This window comes from Pinus tabuliformis, chromosome X (genome assembly GCF_031772625.1).
Source record: "Pinus tabuliformis cultivar Carrire ecotype Pingquan chromosome X, CPIR1, whole genome shotgun sequence".
Taxonomy (NCBI): Eukaryota; Viridiplantae; Streptophyta; class Pinopsida; order Pinales; family Pinaceae; genus Pinus; species Pinus tabuliformis.
Window position 1 is genome coordinate 987,846,261 of NC_142308.1, and position 23,492 is coordinate 987,869,752.

A 23,492-nucleotide genomic window follows, 5' to 3' on the forward strand; every position below is an offset into this window, starting at 1 on the left:
TCACAAATAAAATAATGTGGAAATAATAGCGTTGGAAACTGAGAAAATTCTAGCACACAATAAAATTGACACCGTTATTTTTGGACAAATGTCCCCAGAAAAAACTAATGTGGGAAAACTAATGCAACAGTGAGGGTTTTTATTATTATGCAATAGTGAAAATCTGAGTACAATCTGGATGCACAAACTCGCAATCCACTACAAGAGAAACTGGCCACAAAAAATAGCGAGACACATTTTATCTCACCTGGCACTAATTCAACTCCAAAACTGGCTCTGAATGGGCTCCATGAAACCCCTGCGTCAGCCTCTGTGTCAAGCTTGCATTGTCACTGATACACTCTACTTGGAACTACAACTGACAAGTCGTCTGCCCAATCCAGCCTTTAAGAATGACCGCTAATCCCTTTTGGAAATCCTCTCGACCTTCTACGACTGAATCGATCCTTTGTCTAGCTAATCGAACCACTGCCTCTGAAGCTTCTGTGCTGCCTCTGCGTAGCCTCACTAAGGAAACTCGACCTTCTTGTAGCTGACTCTTCGAATCTGGAAAGTCTCCTCTGGACTCACTGCCCTTGCCCCTCACTCACTGCTTTGATCTCTGGCCCTCTGACAACTGACTGTTGCTACTTTGGAAATCGATCTGCCAAGAAAATGGAACTTCTGGGGTTCTGGTGTGTCTTCTCCAAGTGCCCATTGACCTCATCTTATAATCCACTGTTATAGCACCAACGACCAAGATTAAATCTTAATCAATGGCTATGATCATATTGGAGTCGATCCGTGTGAGTTTCTAGATGATTCACACCTTGATTTAATTAATTTTGATTAATTAACTATATTCCCTAAGTTTTGACTTAGGAAATACTTAAAAACTGGTTAATCTAATTAAGCCATTTCTAGGTGGAATTTTCATAAATGACTTCTGGGTTTTGGAGACCTCATGTATTCTAGCCCCTCTACCAAATTTCATGGCTAGAACATATGCAATGCTACAAAAACTGACACTCCCTCTTAGCGAGCACTGTGTTCTCTCTCTAGTGATACACGTCCTGCCACAACACCCTGTCTTTGTATCACCTCTGTCACGCTGCTGATATTTCGCTGCTGCTACCCACCAACCACTGCGCAACTATGATGCTTCATCTGTGCTACTGTTGACACTGCTAAACTACTGCCAACGTTGCAACTCCCTCTCATTTGTTGCTACTGCAACTGCAACTACCACAATTGAAAAACATCCAAAATACTGAATCAAGTATGTTCAGTATGATGCATTTGTGTCCCAAGTCTTTGACTGCTACTAGTATCTGCACTATCACAAAAGAATCTCCGCTGTTGCTGACTCTGCTACTGAGCCACCTGCTTCGCTGTTAGCACTACACTACGTTCCTCAACATCTAACTGCTACTAGTTTGCAACTGTAATTCTGGTATTGAGTGCACCAACTGCCATTGATCCATTCTACTACTAAATACTATGGGCCCTTGTAGCAAGGTAATGATCCATGAGTTGCACTTCTCAAGGACCTTGCCCAATCTTTGTAGCTCTCTGGGTATACAACACCAAATCACCCCACCTCTCTCCTAGAGGTATGGCTGCAAACATAGCAAAATATTATCTACTCATACTTCTGTTGTTATTGCTTTGTTGATGTTTCCGCATTGCTATTGCAAATACTGCAATAATGAGTTTGATCTACCCATATCCTAAAGTACTAACTTCCATAGGGATGCTGCTTTTGAAACTAGACTCCCTCTAAGTATTGATCTCCCAATGGGAAATCTCTCTGCTCCCTCCTAGGAACTCACATTGTCCTCGTACATTGGAAACTGGACTGCGTAGTTCTGCGCTGGGAATCTCCTAGCTGGAACTGCACCTGCATATTGCAATGGGAAATTGACACTACCTGTGTCACTTCATCTAGCTCTGTAACTGTCTCCCAGGTACCGATTGCAACTAGATTCACAACTGTTTAATGACAGATTGCGTCTACTGACACTGAACCTACTACTATGATATTGTGGGCTCCTGTAGCAAAGGTGATGGTCCTACTACAACATTCTGGAACTGATCTGACTGATTTGGACCCTGCCCATCTAACACACTGGAGTCTCATACTTCTCCTCCTATATCTGGTGCCCCACTATCTCCTATTGAGTCTAGTCCCTCGCTGGGACCCTTCCTTTCTTTGCAACTCGCACTAGACAACTCACGCTTCCTTTGACCTCTGTCTCTGGTAACTGGAAGTCGATTTGCTGCCCGAATCTGCATTCTAGCTGATTTGCACGACCTCTTCTGGCAATCTCCTACGATCATCCCTCCGAAGTTGCAAAAATATGGAAACTCAAAACTAGAGAAAATGAACCTCGAAAATCTCCCTCTTTCCCTCTGCGTGGCTGATACTTTGCTTCTTCCACTCCCTTCTAGAATACACAGATCTGCTAGCTGCTATTGCCAATCTGCAATGGAAAATCAATCTTCTGAAACTCAAAATTCCCTGAGAGAAATTTTCCCTTTGTTGTGAGTGCTTTTCTCTTCCACCCGATGCTAATTCTGCAACTGCAAACTGCTGCAAAACCCTCTATGTCCAACTAGAAATCTGCTAAGCGAAAATTTGTGTTGCTGCTGCTCCATATGACCGTTGTAATCACTCTCTAGGGAAATTCGACTTTTCTACCAACCTGCAACTGAAAATCGAACCCTTGCCCTAGCAACTCGGCCTGCCTGCCTGCTACCCCTTCTGTGCACGAAAATTCTTTCTTCCGCTTGTGAGCTTCCCAACTGATCACTCATGCTCTGATACCATGTGAAAATTCCTAATCTGGAATCCTATTGCAACATTTGGAATTTATTTTTTTAATTGTAAATTATTTTAACAATTTATCTGCGACGACAAATATCAAATAAATCACACTACAACCTTCACAAATAAAATACAGCGGAAATAATAGCGTTGGAAACTGATAAAATTCTAGCACACGCACAATATAATTGACATTGTTATTTTTGGACAAATGTCCCAGGAAAAAACCAATGTGGGAAAACCAGTGCAACAGTGAGGGTTTTTACCATTATGCAACAGTGAAAATATGAGTACAATTTGGATGCACAAACTGGCAATCCGCTATGGGAGAAATTGGCAACAAAATTGTTGAGGCAAATTGTCTCACTCGACACTGATGCAACTTCAAAACTGGATCTGAATGGGCTCCATGAAACCCCTGCGTCAACCTCTACGTCAAGCCTGTGCTGTCACTAATACGCTCTGCCTAAAACTGCAACTAATCAAGCCTTCTGCCCAATCCATCCTTTGAGAATGACTCACTGATCCCTTTCAGAAATCTTCTCGACCTTCAGCAACTGAATCGATCCTTTGTCTGGCCAAATCGAACTGCTGCCTCTGAAGCTTTTACGCTGCGTCTGCGAAACCTCACTGAGGAAACTCGACCCTCCTGTCGCTGACTCGTTGGATCTAGAAAATCTCCTCTGTTGGAAAATCAGAAAGGCAGTAATTTTTTTTTCGATATTGGTAATTACTTGTGATGTTTCTTATTATTACGATTTTTTATATCTTCTTTCTTTAGTTCATCAAGCAATTACCAAAAGTAGTAGCACATAAAACAATAGACACAAGATGTCAGCACATGGCAGGGAAAGACCCCCTTCGAGGGGAACACCCAGTCAAAGTAATTCTTCCTTTCAATAGTATTCTTTAAGACTCTTCACCCTAGACCTTGACCAAACCTTCTCTCCACACCAAGTCACTCCAGAAGATTGTCCTCTTCCCAACAACTTTGACTATGCAGTGACTTGCAGCAGCTAGCAGCAGTCCAACTTGGAAGACTTCGTTCTCCCAATCCAAAGCATGAAACAGAGTGAGATCACCACCAAAATTTTGATTTTTCTCTTCTCCTTAGATTCCCCCAAACTTGCATTCACTTCAGCTTCCCTACAATAGACTTTCCCAACTATCCAATTGGCACTTTTGCCCATCGATAGGATTTTCGCACTGTTTTCCGGTAGATGAGAAGATGAGAAGTGATACTCCAAGTGAATTCGTAGTCCTTCCTTTTATAGGCTTCTTGTGGGGTTGAATGGGTCCTTAGGCTGACGTGATCTTCTCTTAGGCTGACATGGTGTGTAGGTTCCATAATTCATATTTTACTCAATACTAAACCTTTTTACATGATTCAAAAGCCCAAGAAGGGTCTCTTTAAATGTACAATAATTATATAGACTCGGAATAAATCCTAGAAGTCCTCAATGGGGACTTTGGCCTACAACATGGTGACCCAAGCATGAAACCCATGCTTTAATAAGTCACAACAATTATAATAAAAATTCTTTCTTTATTCTTTTGACAAGTACATTACATAATGACTCAAGTACATTATTGAAGACCGAACTTAGTTACTTTTTACAACGTTCCCTCTTAACTCAGGAGGTATTCATAATGTGCATATATAATGGAAGATCTCAAACTTTATGAACCATGAAGAACTTTAGGCATTGCAATGCCATGGACTAGATTCCTGACCAGGGCAATCTATCCAACCAATCAATTAATTTTGGCACCGTAATGCCATGGAGTAGATTCCTGACCAGGGCAATGTATCCAACCAGTCAATAGTTTAGGCACTGCAATGTCATGGACTAGATTCTTGACCAGGGCAATTCATCCTGGTGGGACTAAGATGGACTCGAGCTTTCAGCCCTTCTAGTTACCATCAAAAGCTTACTTGCTAACCATCAACCCAAAAATCTAGGCGTGTATCCAAAACAGAGCTCTTTGATCAACACCACCTTTCCAACTTCCAGACATCAACACAATGTGCCGGCCAGATGTCCTCCGAGGCAATGCTTCACTCACAAAGCCTCAACACCCCTTGATCCAGCAGATCAAGAATAAAGAATCTCTCCCAATCAAATTGGTTGGTAGCCAACGTGCTATCAAATCCTTCGACAGATTCACCTGTACAAACACAACCCCAATCAATAACATACTTTCACATGTACATAATCAAATACAAACCTCCGAGGTCCACTAGGAAACAAATGTTGCTTCTCAACTTTCCATATTAGGACTATCAACTGAATTTAACAAAAGATTCTTCAATCATACATTTTTCTTCCTACTTCATATGCAACAACATATTCTTCAGTCAGTTCCTACTTTCCTTCTTTCAGCAGCACTTCAAAATGTATTCTCCAATTTCCTTTTCATGGTCTTCACTCAGACTTACAGCTGTTAGTCCTGGTCTAGTGCATGGCACATGAATCAGAGAACCATATCTGAGAATCCCTCTCAACCAAGAAGCACCTCTTTATCCAGACTCCCTCTTAATCTTAGGGAGATCTCTTCTATTCATGCTTCCTCCAGGAGATCAACTTCTTCTTTTCGACATCAAAGAATCTTTCATGGCTTCCAACCATTTCATCAGAGTTATCATCATCCCCATCATGCTCATCACATCTTCACCAAGTTGAAGATTGTGTACCTGCACAACTTGCTTGTCACATTGAGCATCTTCACCAAGTTGAAAATTGTGTACCTACACAACTTAAATAGCAAGTACAACCAAATCTATAGAAGCATGATGTTAGCCATATCAGAATCACAGAAGCATTTCAAATTTATTCACAACAGATACCCAAACTCAATTACAAACAAGAAACATATACTCTTCAACATCTTGCTAGGGACTTTGTTATGCACCCTAGACTATTAACAAAATTAATTCCATCTAGGGTTTCAATATGTCTTCCAAAGGTATGACATGACTTACTACAACATATAGAAAACCCTAGAAACCATTCACACAAATATAGATCTTCAAAGTATCTAACAACCTTTCAAAACATATATATTAGACTTCTCATTAGGGATTCATACAAATCCGAGATTTCATACACAATCAAATCCATCAAAGTCAATCACAACTTAGTCATTAACTTGACCAACTTTCACTAGGGTTAGTTCCAAACCCCTAGATTTTTCAATCAACCATCAATCAGTCATTATCATGACCAACTACCACTAGGGTTAGTTACAAACCCTAGATTTCTAATCAATCGTCAATCACATCCAAAAATTCAGATTTCAACAAATTCTTTCACAAATCTCAAATCTTCATCAGAGATTTCTAATTCGACTAAGGTTCAATTCTAGAACCTTAGAATTTTATTTCCACAATCTCAACAATCACTACCTGCATAGATCTTAGATTGTTACATTTCACATTAGACAATGTTACTACACTAGGGTTAGTTATCCTAGATTTCCAGATATCATCATCCTAGAATATTAGACAATGACTTCCATTAAATCCTAAGACTCATGACCATCAATGAGTAGGTCAACACATATCTGGGAATTCATAACCATACATAAGCATATCATATGCCCAATGACATAAATACATTTGACCTAGACCAAGGTAGGGATTCAACCAACAAGACATATCTCTATGTGCCTAGATTTCATCATCATGAAACATACATTTCATATCATCAGATAGTCAAACCCAACTTCACAAAAACCAATAAGAGTTAGACACAAACATATTGATTATCCAAGGGTTTGATCAGACAACACACACATACCAAGTAAATCAATTCTAAGACAATATAAGGGCCATGCTCACACATTCCACCAAACCCTAATGAGCTAGGGTTCCAATGTAAAACACACATTCCACCAAACCCCAATGAGCTAGGGTTCCAATGTAGAACATGCATTCCACCAAACCCTAATGAGCCAGGGTTCCAATGTAGAAAGCACATTCCACCAAACCCCAATGAGCTAGGGTTCCAATGTGGAAACATAGCAAACCTTATATTGCCAAAACTTCAAAGGTTCCAGGATTTTAGATCTTATCATTTCATCCTAACAAGTTAGGATTTCCCGATTGTACCAAAATCCCAAACATGAAATCATCAATAAAGACTTCAACTAGCATTTCACAATATCCCTAATTAGTTTAGGGTTTCAGACATTCACAACATCATACACTTTGGTTAGGGTTTTCCAGAACCTGTCTAGGGTTCTATCAAATCAAATAAGTGTGGGGTGGGTAGATTTATCAAGAGATGAATCACCCAAACAAGAATCACTAGGATTCAATACTGCTAGTCATAACAAGGTTAGTAATAGATCACCAAATGAATTGAAAGCATACCTTTGTTTCTTGACTAACCTTGTCTTGAGAGATCCTCCTCCTTGTGGATGTTTTCCCTAATCAAGACAACAGAGGGAGAATGGTGATTAGTATTTTAATACAATCAAAACTAAATGAGTACATGAACCCAAAACTGAAAAGACATGAGATACTTATTTTTTTCTAGAACGATCTCATTAATGGCCAAGAGATCATCCCTGAGTCTAGCTATCTTTACAAAGAGGGTTTCCACGATATCTTCTTTAGTCATCTTCGTAGTCCTCAACTCATTCTTCAAACTTGCTACTTGACCGATGTTCTTAATAGTGAATAGATTCGACAAGGCTTCTACATCTCCTGAGCATTATTGATATTAGCTATGAATGGGTCAAGGTGGTCTTTTATCCCTTCAACTATTAGAGTCATAGCCACCATTTCTAGATCCCCGAATTTCGCTTTGTCGGTGTCACTGTCTTCTTCTATAGGCTTCTTTACATTTCCTTTTACCAAATCTAGTGCCTTGTTCTGATAAAGGATTAGGTCAATCCTCTTCTTCCAGGATCTGAAGTTAGATGCTCCTTCAACCTTGTTCTCACCCTTGATAGAGTTAGGCATCTTCCTTAAATATGATAGATTCCTTTCCTGAGATAGTGCCTCTGAATGGATCTTCCTTTTTCTTCTTTCTTCACCAAAGCTCTGATACCATGTTGCAAAATCAGAAAGGCAGTAAAGATTTTCTCGATCTTGATAATTACTTGTGATGTTTCTTATTATTAAGATTCTTTATATCTTATTTCTTTAGTTCATCAAGCAATTACCCAAATCAACAACACATAAAACAATAGACACAAGATGTAGGCACATGCCAGGGCAAAACCCCCCTTGAGGGGAAAACCAAGTCAAAGTAAATCTTCCTTTCAATAGTATTCTTTGAGACTCTTCACCTTAGACCTTGACCAGACCTTCCCTCCACACCAAGTTAGCCTCCAGAAGATTGTCCTCTTCCCAAGAACTTCGACTATGCAACAACTTGCAGCAGCTAGCAACTTTCGGCAGCAGTCCAACTTGGAAGACTTCGTTCTTTCAATCCAGAGCATGAAATAGAGTGAGGTCACCACCAAAATTTCAAATTTTCTCTTCTCCTTAGACTCCCCCAAACTCGCATTCACTTCGACTTCCTGACAACAAACTTTCCCCCTGTCCACTTCGCACTTCTGCCTAGCAACAGTATTTTCGCACTTTTGCCCAGTAGATGAGAAGATGAGAAGTGATACTCCAAATGAATTTGTAGTCCTTCCTTTTATAGGCTTTTTTGTGGGGTGGAATGGGTCCTTAGGCTGACTTGATCTTCTCTTAGGCCGACATGGTGTGGAGGTTCCATAATTCATATGTTACTCAATACTAAACCTTTTTACATGATTCAAAAGCCCAAGAAGGGTCTCTTTAAATGTACAATAATTTTGTAGACTAAGAATAAATCCTAGAAGTCCTCAATGGGGACTCTAGCCTAAAACATGGTGACCCAAGCATGAAGCTCATGCTTTAGTAAGTCACAAGAATAATAATACAAATTCTTTTCTTTATTCTTTTGACAAGTACATTACATAATGACTCAAGTACATTATTGAAGACTGAACATAGTTACTTTTTCCAACATCCTTCAGACTCACTCCCCTTACCCTCACTCACTGCTTTGATATTTGGCTCTTTGGCAACTGATTGTTGCTACTCTGAAAATTGATTTGCCAAGAAAATCAAACTTCTAGGGTTTTGTCATGTCTTCTCCAGGTGCCCATCAACCTTCTCTTATAATCCACTGTTGGAGCACCAACGACCAAGATTAAATCTTAATCAATGGCTAGTATTATGTTGGAGTCGATCCATGTGAGTTTCTAGATGACTCGCACCTTGACTTAATTAATTTTGATTAATTAACCATATTCCCTAAATTTAGACTTAGGAAATATTTAAAAACTGATTAATAATCTTAATTAAGCCATGTCTAGGTGGAATTTCCAAATACGATTTTTGGGTTTTGGAGACCTCATGTATTCTAGCCTCTCCACCAAATTTCATGGCCAAAAGACATCCGATGCTATAGAAATTAACATCAAATGCTATGCGCTGGCCCTAGAAACTGCAATGCTGGCTGCAACAAACTGCTACTAGGTCCACCTCCGGTGGTCAGAAAATTCCGAGAAATTAAGTCTGGTCTCTCGACAAATAACCCACCAGAACTCAAAAAGGGTTTTGCCAAATGCTGACATTTGAAATTCGGCCCAATTTCCACGCTCTCCATTAACTACTGGGCAAATCGTCCCTCTATTAAATAACACTGTTTGAGGCCCCCCAAAATGGCTGCAAAGCCCAACAAATTTCCTTCTCGGAATTCCCCACAAGATTCAACTTGTCCCATTACTCGAATTGGCCTCCACCAAGCTTCCATGTGTGGTACAAAATCCCCTTTGCGCAGGCCCACACAGTCTCTGGTGTTGGCTTGATGTGCACAACAAATTCCCTCAAATTTGAGCCCAACTAGCACTCCAAAACTCCAGCAAATAATGGCCCAAATCACTCCTGGAAAGCTCCATGAATTCTTTGCTCTACATCGAACTCTTCCAAGGGATGCGTACTTCCCTCTCGCTCAACCTGCAGCTCCCAACAAAGTGTAGATCACCTCCTTGGGCTGACACTTGAAGTCCACCAAAGGTAGGGTGAGATTCTCTCATGAAAATCTCGCGTGCTCCACAACACTTGCAGATTTGGCTCTCAGCTCAAGTGTGATAGCTAAGAGTGAATGTCAAATGATCAAGAAATGCCAAAGTGTTGAATGCACCTCCTATTTAGCCTTGAATCTCCAATTCTCGATGTGGGTCCCATCCAATGATTCCTTATCTCCCTTCCCTCCATGAGTGCGTATTAGCCAAGGGGAGCGTGTTTCCCTTTGGGGTGCCCCCCACCATCCACTAGCAATTTCATTTTCCTCTTTCCCCTATGTGGGAGCTTTCTTTCATCTCAAAATTGCAAGTGGGACCCCACAACCCACTTTTTCCCAAGTTGCAACCCAAAATTGACAAAATTCGTCAAAATTGATATTTCACTTAGTAACCTTGCTAAGTGGGAATATCACACTTACCTTGTCTTAAAGCTATTGGCATAGTCCACAACATTGAGAACGAAACTGTAATACTATGTTGCAGGAAACGTGGGGGGGGGCCCGTTTCCGGCTGGAAACTGGGACGAAACGCGGAAACGCGTTTGGTACGGCCAGGAAACGCGTTTCCGGCTGTACTGCCACGTTTCCCGAAACGGAAACGTGGCAGTACGGTCGGAAACGCGTTTCCCGGCCGTACAGCCCGCGTTTCCCAATTGAATTGTGTTTTTTTTAATTTTTTTTTTTTAAATTTGTTTTTTAATTTTCTAGATGTGTGTCTAAAGTTATAAAAGTGAATTTTTGTCCTAGTGTTGATATGCAGTTTATGGTAATGTTAAATTCTTAAAGTAAAAGTGATATTCTCCTTTATTTTTCATTTTCATTTTCATCCTTTTACTTAAATTTTTAACATTACCATGAAATGACTCAGGATGTTTGATAGTGGTTTCGCCCTCATTGGATTTCATATGGAGAAAGTAGAACTTTAGATCTCACTCAAAATCCAGCAGACTTATTTGTTTTTCAGGATTTCAGGATTAGGGGGATTGCAATGTTTCCATTGGATTTTATCATGTACTAGGGTATGGAACTTGTATTTAATCAAGAGAACCAAGCCCTCTATGCAGGGGAAACTCCCAATAATCAAGATCATGTAGGGTACTAGGGTATGAAACGTGTATTTAATCAAGAGCACTAAGGTCGTTTGACTATGTAGGAGGAGACTCCCAATACAACAGTGGTCCTTCTAAAGAATGGGATGTGGATGCAGAAAATCCTGATTTGGATCTCTCTCATGTAGCCTTATAGTCTTTATTGTACTTACAGCCTCATATATTAATATAAATAAACGCTGATTTTGAGATTTGGATATCTAATAAAGGTTGCTTTTGGATATTCCGATATTTTTATTTTCATTATGTGATCATTCATGAGTAAATGTGATGTAAATTAAATCTTAATGTTTAAGTGTAATAAATTATAATGTATCATTTATGCTTTATGATTGCACACACACACACACACACACACACAGATATATATATATATATTCGCGTTTCCCCGTTTCCAAAATTTGGAGAGGTCGCGTTTTGTATCGCTTCCCGTTTCGGAAACTCGTACCCGTTTCCCCGTTTCGTGCAACTTAGCTGTAATATTTTCTAAAAATATATAGTCAAATTTACCGAATAATCTGGCAGTATAATTTTTTTAGACACTTTTTTTTGGAAAATGCATTTTGGAAAATTGCATTCACAAAGTGCTAGGTAGTTTCTTTTAATGATACATTGGAAATGTAGAAAAACTTGCATGCTCAGAAAATTATTTCACAGGCAAATTTTTTCCTACATTTCAAAGGCATCATTTGTGTAAACTGTAAACTGCTTGAAAAGTTTGCTAATGCACTTTCTTTCAAGCAGTGCAACTTTTAAATTGTCAAGTAATGTGAAATGTTGATGGCATTTCTTTATGTATACTCGATGAGAAAGCTTTTTTGGTAATGCACATCTAGCATTATTGTCAGTAATCTGTGATATAATCAGCTGATTATTTAACATCTTTTGACTAGATGTTGACAGCAAAGGACTTGAATTTTGTTGGCTATACATACAAGAACTTTGATGCCGTGAAGGGGTTGCATTCATCTGTTGGTAAGATTCTCATCTTTGTTTCAATAATTTTCTGGATTGTTACAGAACTTTGATTCTTCAAAGGGAAAACGTTACCTATTAGGAAGGCTCATCTTTATTTGAATAAACAATTGGACTGTTACTCAGATTTCTGGTTGGTGATTTTAGTTTTAATTCAGGGTTTCTGGGGTAAGAGCATGAACATTGTTGTTGTGTTTTATTAATGGTTTGTATGTTATAGCCTTAGCACTCAAGTTCAAATTCTTTTTGTTACAATAATAAAGTTTTTGGGCATCAATGATTTTACTAAATATGTTTTGGACATCAAACTTATTCACCCAATGTTTTCCTATTCTTTTGCATAATTCCTTTGCTTGCTTAAGTTTTACATGTGTGAATTTTGGAACGTCATTGCTGTAAGACCATGGGCTTTAAATATTTTATTTTGGTAGATGCATGAATGAGGTGGAATACCATCGAAATTGTTTAAAATTTGTGTTTCAAGCTCCAGAGGCAAGGTAAATACTGTGGAAGCTATCATTACGTAAATCATTACACAAAAAGATGGATGAGAGAGTCAATGGAGATAAGAAAACACCTGGACAACATCAATTAGGATGATGGCTGGAAATTAAACAAATCCTGAGCTCCTGTTATTAACCAGATTAAAAACACCGGTAATTTATAATTCTCACCATTGGAAGAGCTAACATAGCAATTATTGTTTTAATTCACGGAGATTATCATTATTAATTAATGTACTGGGTCCTTAACATGTCAAAACTGATATGTATCTCCTCCCGTAGATGTGTTGTGCTAATTAGCTCAAAATGTTGTGAAAATAAAGAATGTTACAGAAGGATTCCAAAGTTAATAAAACTGTTGATACTGTTTTGTAAAATGAAATTTTCTTACAAGATTATGTCCAAACGACATAAACATTTTTTAATCAGTATCTATTGAAAATTACTGTGGAAACTCCCTGAGCTGTAATGAATGTGTTAGAAAGTGTTACCTTTCAAACCTGCACTTGTAAAATATATATATATATATATATATATATATATATATATATATATATATTTTAATTTTTTTTAATTTCTTATTTCAATCAGGAGAATTGGTACACCTGCTGCTTGTCACTGGGGAGACCTGGGATAGAGTCAGTGGGACTTACACTATACTCCTGAGCCTAATGCAACTTCCCACAAGCCATGCTAGACGGGTAAACCGAGTTTTGAACCTGTGTGGGGACCTATATTGGTTGGCAAACACCTTTTAGTGTAGGACATCCACCGTTTGGCTTAGCACAGTTGGGCAGATGGGCAGGGTCCAGCACAGTTGCAACAAGGAGATGTGTCAAACTTCCCTCAAAATAGCCAGATTGCTTCGTAGAAGATTTTGATCAACTCTAGTTGACGAGGCCGAATTTCAGCCTCCTATTCCTCCATAGAAATTCATTTTCCTTCCACAAAAGTATTCACATAAAAGTTTGGCCTCTTCCACATATGCGAGGTCAAACAAAGAGAGAATAAGAGCTTGTTCAAATGCTAGACCATCATGGTCAACTTCGACCTTCTCTTCTTGTGTCGCCTTTACATAGATGAATATAAGATGTTATGTGTGTGTGATCTGAATTGTGTTCTTTGAGGAGGAATTTTAGTGCTTTTATATAGTGAATTAATAAGCCCGAATAGGTGTTTCCTTTGGGGATGGACGACTTGAACAATATGGAGATTACTTCTACTTTTGGAGGTGAAAATTCAAATTTTAATTTCTTTCTTTTGGGCTGACTTGAATATCGACCAAATTTACAATAAAATCAACAACCCTATGATCCATTTAGGATTATATTAGACAATAACTAAACAGGGATCCACGCCTTGTGTTCATATGACTAAACCAAAAATTGAAAAGCTAACAAATAGGGACACTTGGGAAAGAGAACATTGCTAGAGTATGGAACAGAGTTTAGAAGTTGAACATTCATCCCAACTACTTGTTCTGGAAACACCTCAAACAAAGGAGAAAAGTTTAAAGAAAATTTTTACTCCAAGTCTCCAAACAAGTTTTAAAACAGAGGAGGAAGACCAACAATCTGGGAAAAGACCAAGAGCAGAATTGGGAGAAAAGGAATTGTCAACACAGAGCATAGAGGAATCTACATCTAGTGAGCTTGCCTTTAATTTGGAATTTCTTCGAACTTCTTTTGTGGTCCAAGAAAATTCATCTTCAGGAATGTCACCTTCAACTATTGGGAAGCACGATAACATATACTCACAGTCTATGGATATCAAAAATAAGAATATTAAAATGAAGCAGGATTCATACTCAGAGGTACAGAAACAAGGCTTAGGATGATCTCAAGGTATTGTCAGCCCTAGACTATGAAAAGGGACAATTGAATATGGCTGCCTTAGAACCCAAAGCTCAAATAATCAAAACTACAAAAGATTAGAGGGCAACAAAGTTTACTATAGACCTGAAGGAAATACATTTCGTAGATCAGATGGACTTGCATAGGACAAATGGATACATGATTTTTAGAAGCTTAAGAAATACTCAATGTTACCAGACTCGGAATCGGCAATAAATCGGCCAGCCAAAAGAGCGAAGAGTTTTAATCGGATCAGAGAAAAATCGGTGAATTCAATAATTTAAGATATACACATATATTGAATTTCATTGATATTCAGTAAAGCCATGTCCAAACAATGCATAATATCAATAGATGTCCAAAATATCATGAATGAATAACTATCTCATATATTTTATGAGTCCAAACATGATCCAAAGTATTGGGTCTTGACTCTTAACCTGCGACTACATTGAACCAGAAGCATCTGCTTATAAAAGTTTATAAAATACTGCATACTAATCAGTAAAAAAGCAGTAATTGAAATCTCTTGATTGCTGCTAAAGTGATACGATAATGGTTTGCTACTGAAATATCTGACCAAGCACATGTTGAAGCTACAATGGAGCACACTGCACACTACGCCTCTGTTACACTACGACTCTATTACGTGGAGTAAATTGAAACTGAAACCATGCCTCTATTACCTTCTTGATGTATGAGTTGTAGGCCTGAGCAAGTGAGAAAAGTCAATTACAGACCAACTTTTAATTTTTAATGTAACTAAACTATGCAACGAAAAATGTGGGAACCCTAAAAGTAAAAACCATGCCCCTCAAGTTGAGGATTGAAAATCACCTCGGTCGCCTAAATCGCAATTAATTGGTGAGTCGCAAGTGAAACCTGCGTTGACCACAAGTCAAACACGGTCAACGCGAGTTTGACTCGCCCATAGTTGAATCGGATCGTTTGAGCGAAGAGCAGAGTTTGACTCGTGATTAATCGCGAGTGACCGGAGATTCATGTTTCACTGGAAATACTGTCTTGAATGCATCAAAATTAGAGAATATGGTGACAGGTCACAAATCAGTTAAAATAGGAGAAAATAACTACCAAGACAAAGCAAATGAAGCCTGATGACTTGGAGCAATGGATTATTAAATTGGGGGAAACCCCAAAGGACTCATCTTCAATACAAGCCCTAATTAAATCTTGAGATGCAAACAGTCAAGTATTACGAAGGAAGTCGAAAATGCCAAGTATAGAACATGTCTGAACACCTGAATTGGAGAGAGTGCAGAAAGAGAAGGAACAATTATTGACTATAATTACTGAGTTGAGTAAAAAGGTGGAAAATTATGAGAAACACTTTGAAATCCTATCAAAAGAAAGAATTGAACATGTTTGTCTGTCATCTTCTTCAGCACCATCAACACCAGTTGATCCATATGAGAAATTTGCTGAAATGATGTCAGTTTTCAGTCTAAAGGATTTTGAAATTGAAAATCTTAGGAAAATAATCTGAGTCTAAAAAGAAGAAATCGATAATCTCAAGGAGTAGGTAGCTGATAGAAATGCTACTACAAACATAGATCAAGATCTTAAAGCCAGACTTCAACAAGAAAAACAACAATAGCAAAACAATTGGTGGGCACAACAGCCTTGACTGAAGCAAGGTGAATTATATCGGTAGAAGTTGTCACTGAAATTTCAAAAATGTGGAATTATTTCGGAGTTATGGGAGATGAGTCGGATTTGGTTTACAATACAGAAAAATCCACTCAGCAGTCCAAAGAAGTATTGGAAATAAACCTTAGAAGGCTTAATAAAGCTGTGAAGTTTTTGAATTTGATGAAATTTACTTCAACAAGCTCAGGTTAATTGGAGGATAGTAAAGAAAATGTAGATGCATTTAATAATAGGTTTAATGCTTTATTAAAATTGGGTCTCCCATATTGTTGGGATGTAGATCAGGTTTTGATATTTTTGGATGTTTAAGAGAGCTATTACCAAGGGAAAGTAACAAGGTGGATAAGTTTATGGACATGTCAGGAACATTGAAAGGGTAAATTGTCGTAGATAAACTGATAGTGATTAATGATTACTATCTTCTATATTAACTAAGAAATCTTTTTCCAACTACTCCTAGTTATCGGAAGTACACTGGGCGGGATGCTGCCTACTAAAAGTTATTGACATTTCATCATCTAGTTGGAGAAGATTGGGACAGGATGGAAAAATTTGCTTTGTAAAATTTCTGAGATCTCCTCAACAAATGCATTCAGATTGAGATATTTTCCAGATTCTTAGTGCAAGTTGTTAAATCACCTTCCTATTTTGTATAACGTATCCTAAAAAGTAGCATTTGCACCAAAATTTGGTTATAATATTTGTATAAATAAAGGAAAGAAACTCAAAAGAAGGGTTGGAATTTTGGAGAAAAATGTTGATTTGGGGTAGCATCGGATGTGCTCTAGCCACAAAAATTGGTGGAGAGGCTAAAGTCCATGAGATTTCCAATACCCAGAAATGGTTTGAGAAGATTTTAAACATTTGGAAGATATTAAAATAATTAATATTTTTAATGGAGTCGCTAATTATAAACTTAGGGAAAATAAAATATTAATGTGAATTAATATAAAATTGTGTTAGAAGGGTCCAAAAGTCATGGATCAAACCATAGTTAATCTTAGCCATTGATTAGGGATTTAATCTCAGTCGTTGAATTCTCAACGAGAAAAGTATAAGAGGAGGCTTGAGGGTCACTTGGAGAATACACCGAGTTGATCAAGATTTTGATTTTCTAGGGCAGAGTTCACTGACGAAGTCGAAAGAGTGATCAGAGTTGCAGCTGAGGGGCAGTGAATACAGAAGCAGAGAGGCAGAGATAGTACTAGGAGGATAAGCACAGAAGCTGGCAGAGAGGGACGCAGAGCCAGCTAGAGGTTCACGCAGAGCCAACCAGGGCTCACGCAGAGGCAGGTAGGTGCTGCGCAGTGCCTCAGAGAGCCGGCGTGGGTGACGTAGAGGCTCTAAGGGCTGACACAGTGCCTCAGAGAGCCAGCGTGGGTGACGTAGAGGCTCTAAGGGCTGACGTAGTGACTCCGGAGGCTGACTCAGGGTTAGCTAGGGTGACGCTGGGCCAGAAAGGGCTGACATAGTCCCTAGAGGTTGACACTGGAGTTTTCATGGGGCAGATTGGAGCTGGGAGCTGTCAGAGTGTTTATCCGGGGTTTCAGCCGGAACATCTGTGTCCGACCGAGAGGTAATATTGCTGAGATTGTTCTCTGTTGGGTGAGCCGGTTTTGGCACCCAGATTGTATTCAGAAACTGCATAATAATAAAACCCTCAGATAGTTGCACCGATTTTCCCGCATTGGGTTTTTCCAGGGACATTGGTCCAAAAACAACGGTGTCACTTGTGTGCTTGTTTTGTTTCCTTAAGTTGATGATCTGTAATGTGTTGAGCATGTACTTGTATTTATTTTCAGTGTTTACATGGTAAATAACTTGTTAATTAATCAGAACAAGTAGGCTGAAATAAATCAGAAAAGTACGTGAAGGGTTTATAACAGTTAGGCTTAAAAATTCCAACATGGTATCAGAGGGTGGTTGCAGATCACAAGAGAACTGAGGGCATTAGCCGAGCAGAGAAGTAGCAGCAAAAACAACTGTCCCGAGTGACAGAAGCTATTCCTAGCAGAGAAGCAACAAGGAAGGGGTGATGCAGTGCCTATGTCATCAAGTTTGAGCTGGGAAGAGGATCAACATAATGGCAAAGGGGAGTAGACTCGACCTACGCAGTGCTCGGTCATCTTTGTTAGTCAGGAAGGATTGACGCCCGTGGCCAGGAGGTGCGAATTTTACTGAGGCCGGGATTGCGCAGAGCCTAGAAGCTCTAACATTAAGTTTGTTGGGGCTTAGGAGGCTGTGGGTAAGCTGCAGAGTGAAGCTGGTGGGGTACTATAGTCAGAACAGTACCTAACAGGGCAAGACCATGGTAGAGGGAAGCACTACCTTAACGGATTCTATCCAAGAAATCCAGATCTGAGTTACAGCGGCAAAGGGGGATTGGAGAGGGGTGTTTCGACAACTTCGAGAAGGGAAGTAGAGGAGCAGCGAGATGGTAGTGAACGAGGTAAGAGACCAGGACAGACTGCACGGAGCCTCAAACTTCGTAGTCTGGAAGGCCAAAATCTTATCCATTCTAGACAAGAACCGTCTAAAGTAGTTAGCCTTGAGGACAATAGTGGTCCCAGTTAACCCGACTGATTATGATAAGTACGAGGATGCAATGGCGAGGGCCAAGAACATCATCCTTGACGGGGTCAAGGACCATGTAGTAACACACATTGCCGAGAAGAATACGACAAATGAGATGTGGGAGGCCCTAAAGAAGTTGTATTAGCATACTTCCGTGCAAAGGAAGTTGCTACTAGAAAATCAGTTGCGGTCATACCAGATGCAGAAGGGAGAACAGATCGACCCCTTCCTTGGTCAATTGAAGGATATCCAAGATCAGTTGACATCCATAGGAGCCACGCCGAATCAAGAATTGATGGTGAGAACAATGCTAAATGCAGTGTTAGAAGACTGAGAGGTGTTTGTCCAGAGCATACTGGGTAGGGCGACCCTTCTAGATTGGGAGGAAACGTGGGCAGCTCTTCGCCAAGAAGAGATCAAAAGGCTAAGCAAGGCGGTAAGCAACAACAAGGGGATTAGAATCAAGAAGGAGGAAAAGGAGGACGCTGCCCTAGCATCTAAGGGAAAGCAGGAGAAATGGAAGAAGAAGGACCTCTCCAAGGTCAAATGCTTCAATTGTGGGGAACTAGGTCACTATGCAAGCCAATGTTCGAGGAAGAAGATCAAGGGAGAGGCTTCCGACACCAAGGCTGTGCCAGCAAGGGCAGAGAGGGAAGTGGAGATAGATGATGACTGTGCCATGAGTGCTCACACGCCACTTGAGCGAAAGTGGGGAGACATCGAGCTGTAGTCAGACGGGCTACAGGCGATGAGGGGCAAGATCCTTGAGGTACTCAACCTCTCGGATTATACCTGGCTACAGGAGCCCTGAAGAGTAGTACTACTGGTGGATGTCACTATAGACGAATGCGGATGGAGCGACAGGGAGCTACAGTGTAGGATTCCTAGGACAACGTGAGGCAGCAGTGCGAGATGCATGGAGTTGTTGCAGCAGGGCAGAGTTCAGAGAATGGGCACTTGTCAGCGATAGAGGGAGTTTCAGCATCGAGGGTGTCTCTAGCCTGACAGAGATGTCAGAGTTGGGAGATCAGTTACTTACTTCTTAGTAACTGTGTTGCAGTGTAGCAGTTAGCAGTGGCAGTGCTACGGGTAGCACGATGCAGCATGATGAGAGGGGCTATCGTACGGATGCAGCAGTGGTAGTGGCAGGGCCATGGGTAGCAATACATGATGCAACAGTGCAGAGGATGTTGGGCAGGGAGGCTTAGCATCAGCACAGGGACCGATGTCGGATGATTAGGGTGATAGTCAGTGAGGAGTATTACTAAGGCACAATCCTCGCTAAGAGGGAGTGTTGATTTGGGGGAGCATCGGATGTGCTCTAACCACGAAAATTGGTGGAGAGGCTAAAGTACATGACATCTCCAATACCCAGAATGGCTTGGGCAGATTCTAAACAGTTTGGAAGATATTAAAATGATTAATATTTTTAATGGAGTCCCTAATTATAAACTTAGGGAAAATAAAATATTAATGTGAATTAATATAAAACTGTGTTAGAGGGGTCCAAAAGTCATGGATCAAGCCAGAGTTAATACTAGCCATTGATTAGGGACTTAATCTCGGTCTTTGAATTGTCAACGAGAAAAATATAAGAGGAGGCTTGAGGGTCACTTGGAAAATACACTGAGTTGATTAAGATTTCGATTTTCTGGGGTAGGGTTCTCGGAGGAAGTCGAAAGAGTGATCAGAGTTGCAACTGAGGGGTAGTGAATACAGAAGTAGAGAGACAAAGATAGTACTAGAAGGATAAGCGCAGAAGCCGGGAGAGAGAGACGTAGAGCCAGCAAGAGGTTCACGTAGAGGCAAGCAGGAGCTGCGCAGTGCCTCAGAGAGCCAGCGTGGGTGACACAGAGGTTCTAAGGGCTGACGCAGTGCCTCCAGAGGCTGACGCAGGGCGAGCTAGGGTGACGCTGGGCCAGAAAGGGCTGACGCAGTCCCTAGAGGCTGACACTGGAGTTTTCATGGGGTAGATTGGCGCTGGGAGCTATCGGAGTGTTTATCCGGGGTTTCAGTTGGAACATTTGTCTTCGACTGGGAGGTACTACTGGTGAGATTATTCTTTGTTGGATGAGCCGGTTTTGGCACCCAAATTGTATTTAGAAAATGCATAATAATAAAACCCTTAGATAGCTGCACCGATTTTCCTGCTTTGGGTTTTTCCGGAAACATTTGTCCAAAAACAACAGTGTCACTTGTGTGCTTGTTTTGTTTCCTTAAGTTGATGATCTGTAATGTGTTGAGCATGTACTTGTATTTATTTTCAATATTTACATGATAAATGACTTGTTAATTAATCATAACAAGTAGGCCGAAATAAATCAGAAAAGTACATGAAGGGTTTCTAATAGTTAGACATAGAAATTCCAACATGGTATCAGATGGTAGTTGCAGATCACAAGAGAACTGAGGGCATCAACCAAGCAGAGTAGCAACAGCAGAAACAACTATCCCAAGTGACAAAAGCTGTTCCTAGCAGACAAGCAACAAGGAAGGGGTGATGCAGTGCCTACATCATTAAGTTTGAGCCGGGAAGAGGATCAGCGCAATGGCAAAGGGGAGCAGACTCAACCTACGCAGTGCCCGGTCATCTTTCTCAGTCAGGAGGGATTGATGCCCGTGGCTAGGAGGTGCGAATTTTGTTGGTGCCGAGATTGCGTAGAGCCTAGAAGCTCTAAGCTTAAGTTTGTTGGGGCTTAGGAGGCTGTGGGTAAGCTGTAGAGTGAAGCTGGTTGGGTACTGTAGTCAGAACAATACCTAATAGGGCAAGACCAAGGTAGAGGGAAGCACTACCTTGACGGATTTCTAGCCAAGAAATTCAGATTTGAGTTGCAGCGGCAAAGGGGGATTGGAGAGGAGTGTTTCGACAATTGGTAGAAGGGTTTCCAGGAGGGAAATTGAGGCTTAGAGGGGGTCACATTGAGAACTTCCAGAAGGGAAGTAGAGGAGCAACGAGATGGCAGTGAACGAGGTAGGATACCAAGACAGACTGGACAGAGCCTCAAACTTCGTAGTCTGGAAGGCCAGAATCTTATCAGTTCTAGATAGGAACTGTCTCAAGCAATTCACCTTGAGGACAATAGTGGTCCTAGTTGACCCGACTGATAACGATAAGTACGAGGATGCAGTGGCGAGGGCCAAGAGCATCATCCTTGACAGGGTCAAGGACCATGTAGTACCACACATTGCCGAGAAGAATACGACAAATGAGATGTGGGAGGCCCTAAAGAAGTTGTATCAACATATTTTCGTGCAGAGGAAGTTGCTACTAGAAAATCAGTTGCGGTCATACCAGATGCAGAAGGGAGAACAGATTGACCCCTTCCTCGGTCGATTGAAGGAGATCCAGGATCAGCTGACTTCCAAAGGAGCCATGCCGGATCAAGAATTGATGGTGAGAACAACCCTGAACGGAATCTCAGAAGACTGGGAGGTGTTTGTCCAGAGCATACAGGGCATGGCGACCCTTTCAGATTGGGAGGAAACGTGGGTGGCTCATCGCCAAGAAGAGATTAGAAGGCTAAGCAAGGCGGGAAGCAACAACAAAGGGATCAGAATCAAGGAGGAAAAGGAGGACGCTGCCCTAGCATCTGAGGGAAAGCAGGAGAAACGGAAGAAGGACCTCTCCAAGATCAAATGCTTCAACTGTGGGGAACTGGGTCACTGCGAGCCAATGTCCGAGGAAGAAGAGCGAGGGAGAGGCTTCCGAGACCAAGGCTGTGCAAGCAAGGGCAGAGAGGGAAGTGGAGAAAGATGATGACTGTGCCATGAGTGCTCACACACCACTCGAGCAGAAGTGGGGAGACATCAAGCTGTAGTTAGACGCACTACAGGCGACGAGGGGCAGGATCCTTGAGGTACTCAACCTCTCGGATTATACCTGACTACGGGAGCCTCGAAGAGCAGTAGTAGTACTGGCGGATGTCAGTAGAGACGAATGCGGATGGAGCAATAGAGGGAGCTACAGTGCAAGATTCCCAGGACAGTGTGAGGTAGAAGTGCGAGATGCATGGAGTTGTTGCAGCAGCGCAGAGTTCAGAGAAGGGACACTTGTCAGCAATAGAGGGAGTTTCAGCATCGAGGGTGTCTCTAGCCTGACAAAGATGTCAGAGTTGGGAGATCAGTTACTTACTTCTCAGTAACTCGGTTGCGGTGCAACAGTTAGCATTGGCAGTGCTATCTTAATAAAATTGTGAAGTTTTTGAATTTAATGAAATTTACTTCAACAAGCTCAGGATAATTGCAGGATAGTAAAGAAAATGTAGATGCATTTAATAATAGGTTTAATGCTTTATTAAAATTGGGTCTCTCATATTGTTGGGATGTAGATCAGGTTTTGATATTTTTGGATGTTTATAGAGAGCTATTACCAAGGGAAAGTAACAAGGTGGATAAGTTTATGGACATGTCAGGAACTTTGAAAGGGTAAATTGTCGTAGATAAACTGATAGTGATTAATGATTACTATCTTCTATATTAACTAAGAAATCTTTTTCCAACTACTCCTAATTATCGGATGTACACTGGGCGGGATGTTGCCTACTGAAAGTTATTGACATTTCATCATCTAGTTGGAGAAGATTGGGACAAGATGGAAAAATTTGCTTTGTAAAGGTTCTAAGATCTCCTCAACAAATGCATTCAGATTGAGATATTTTCCAGATTCTTAGTGCAAGTTGTTAAATCACCTTCCTATTTTGTATAACATATCCTAAAAAGTTGCATTTTCACCAAACTTTGGTTGTAATATTTGTATAAATAAAGGAAAGAAACTCAAAAGAAGGGTTGGAATTTCGGAGAAAAATGTTGATTTGGGGTAGCATCGGATGTGCTCTAACCACAAAAATTGGTGGAGAGGCTAAAGTCCATGAGATCTCCAATACCCAGAAATGGTTTGAGAAGATTTTAAACATTTGGAAGATATTAAAATAATT

At 40.5% G+C, this 23,492-nt stretch overlaps 1 protein-coding gene across 2 annotated transcripts in view; it reads left to right on the forward strand.

Annotated features, from left to right (window-relative positions):
* LOC149143032 (uncharacterized) overlaps window positions 1–23,492 on the forward strand; it is a 307,558-nt gene that overhangs the window by 254,074 nt on the left and 29,992 nt on the right. For both annotated transcript variants that reach the window (XM_089450073.1, XM_089450074.1), the window contains exon 11: window positions 11,879–11,960. In XM_089450073.1, the coding sequence (XP_089306199.1) occupies window positions 11,879–11,960 (82 nt within the window). The remainder of the gene's footprint in view (window positions 1–11,878; window positions 11,961–23,492) is intronic.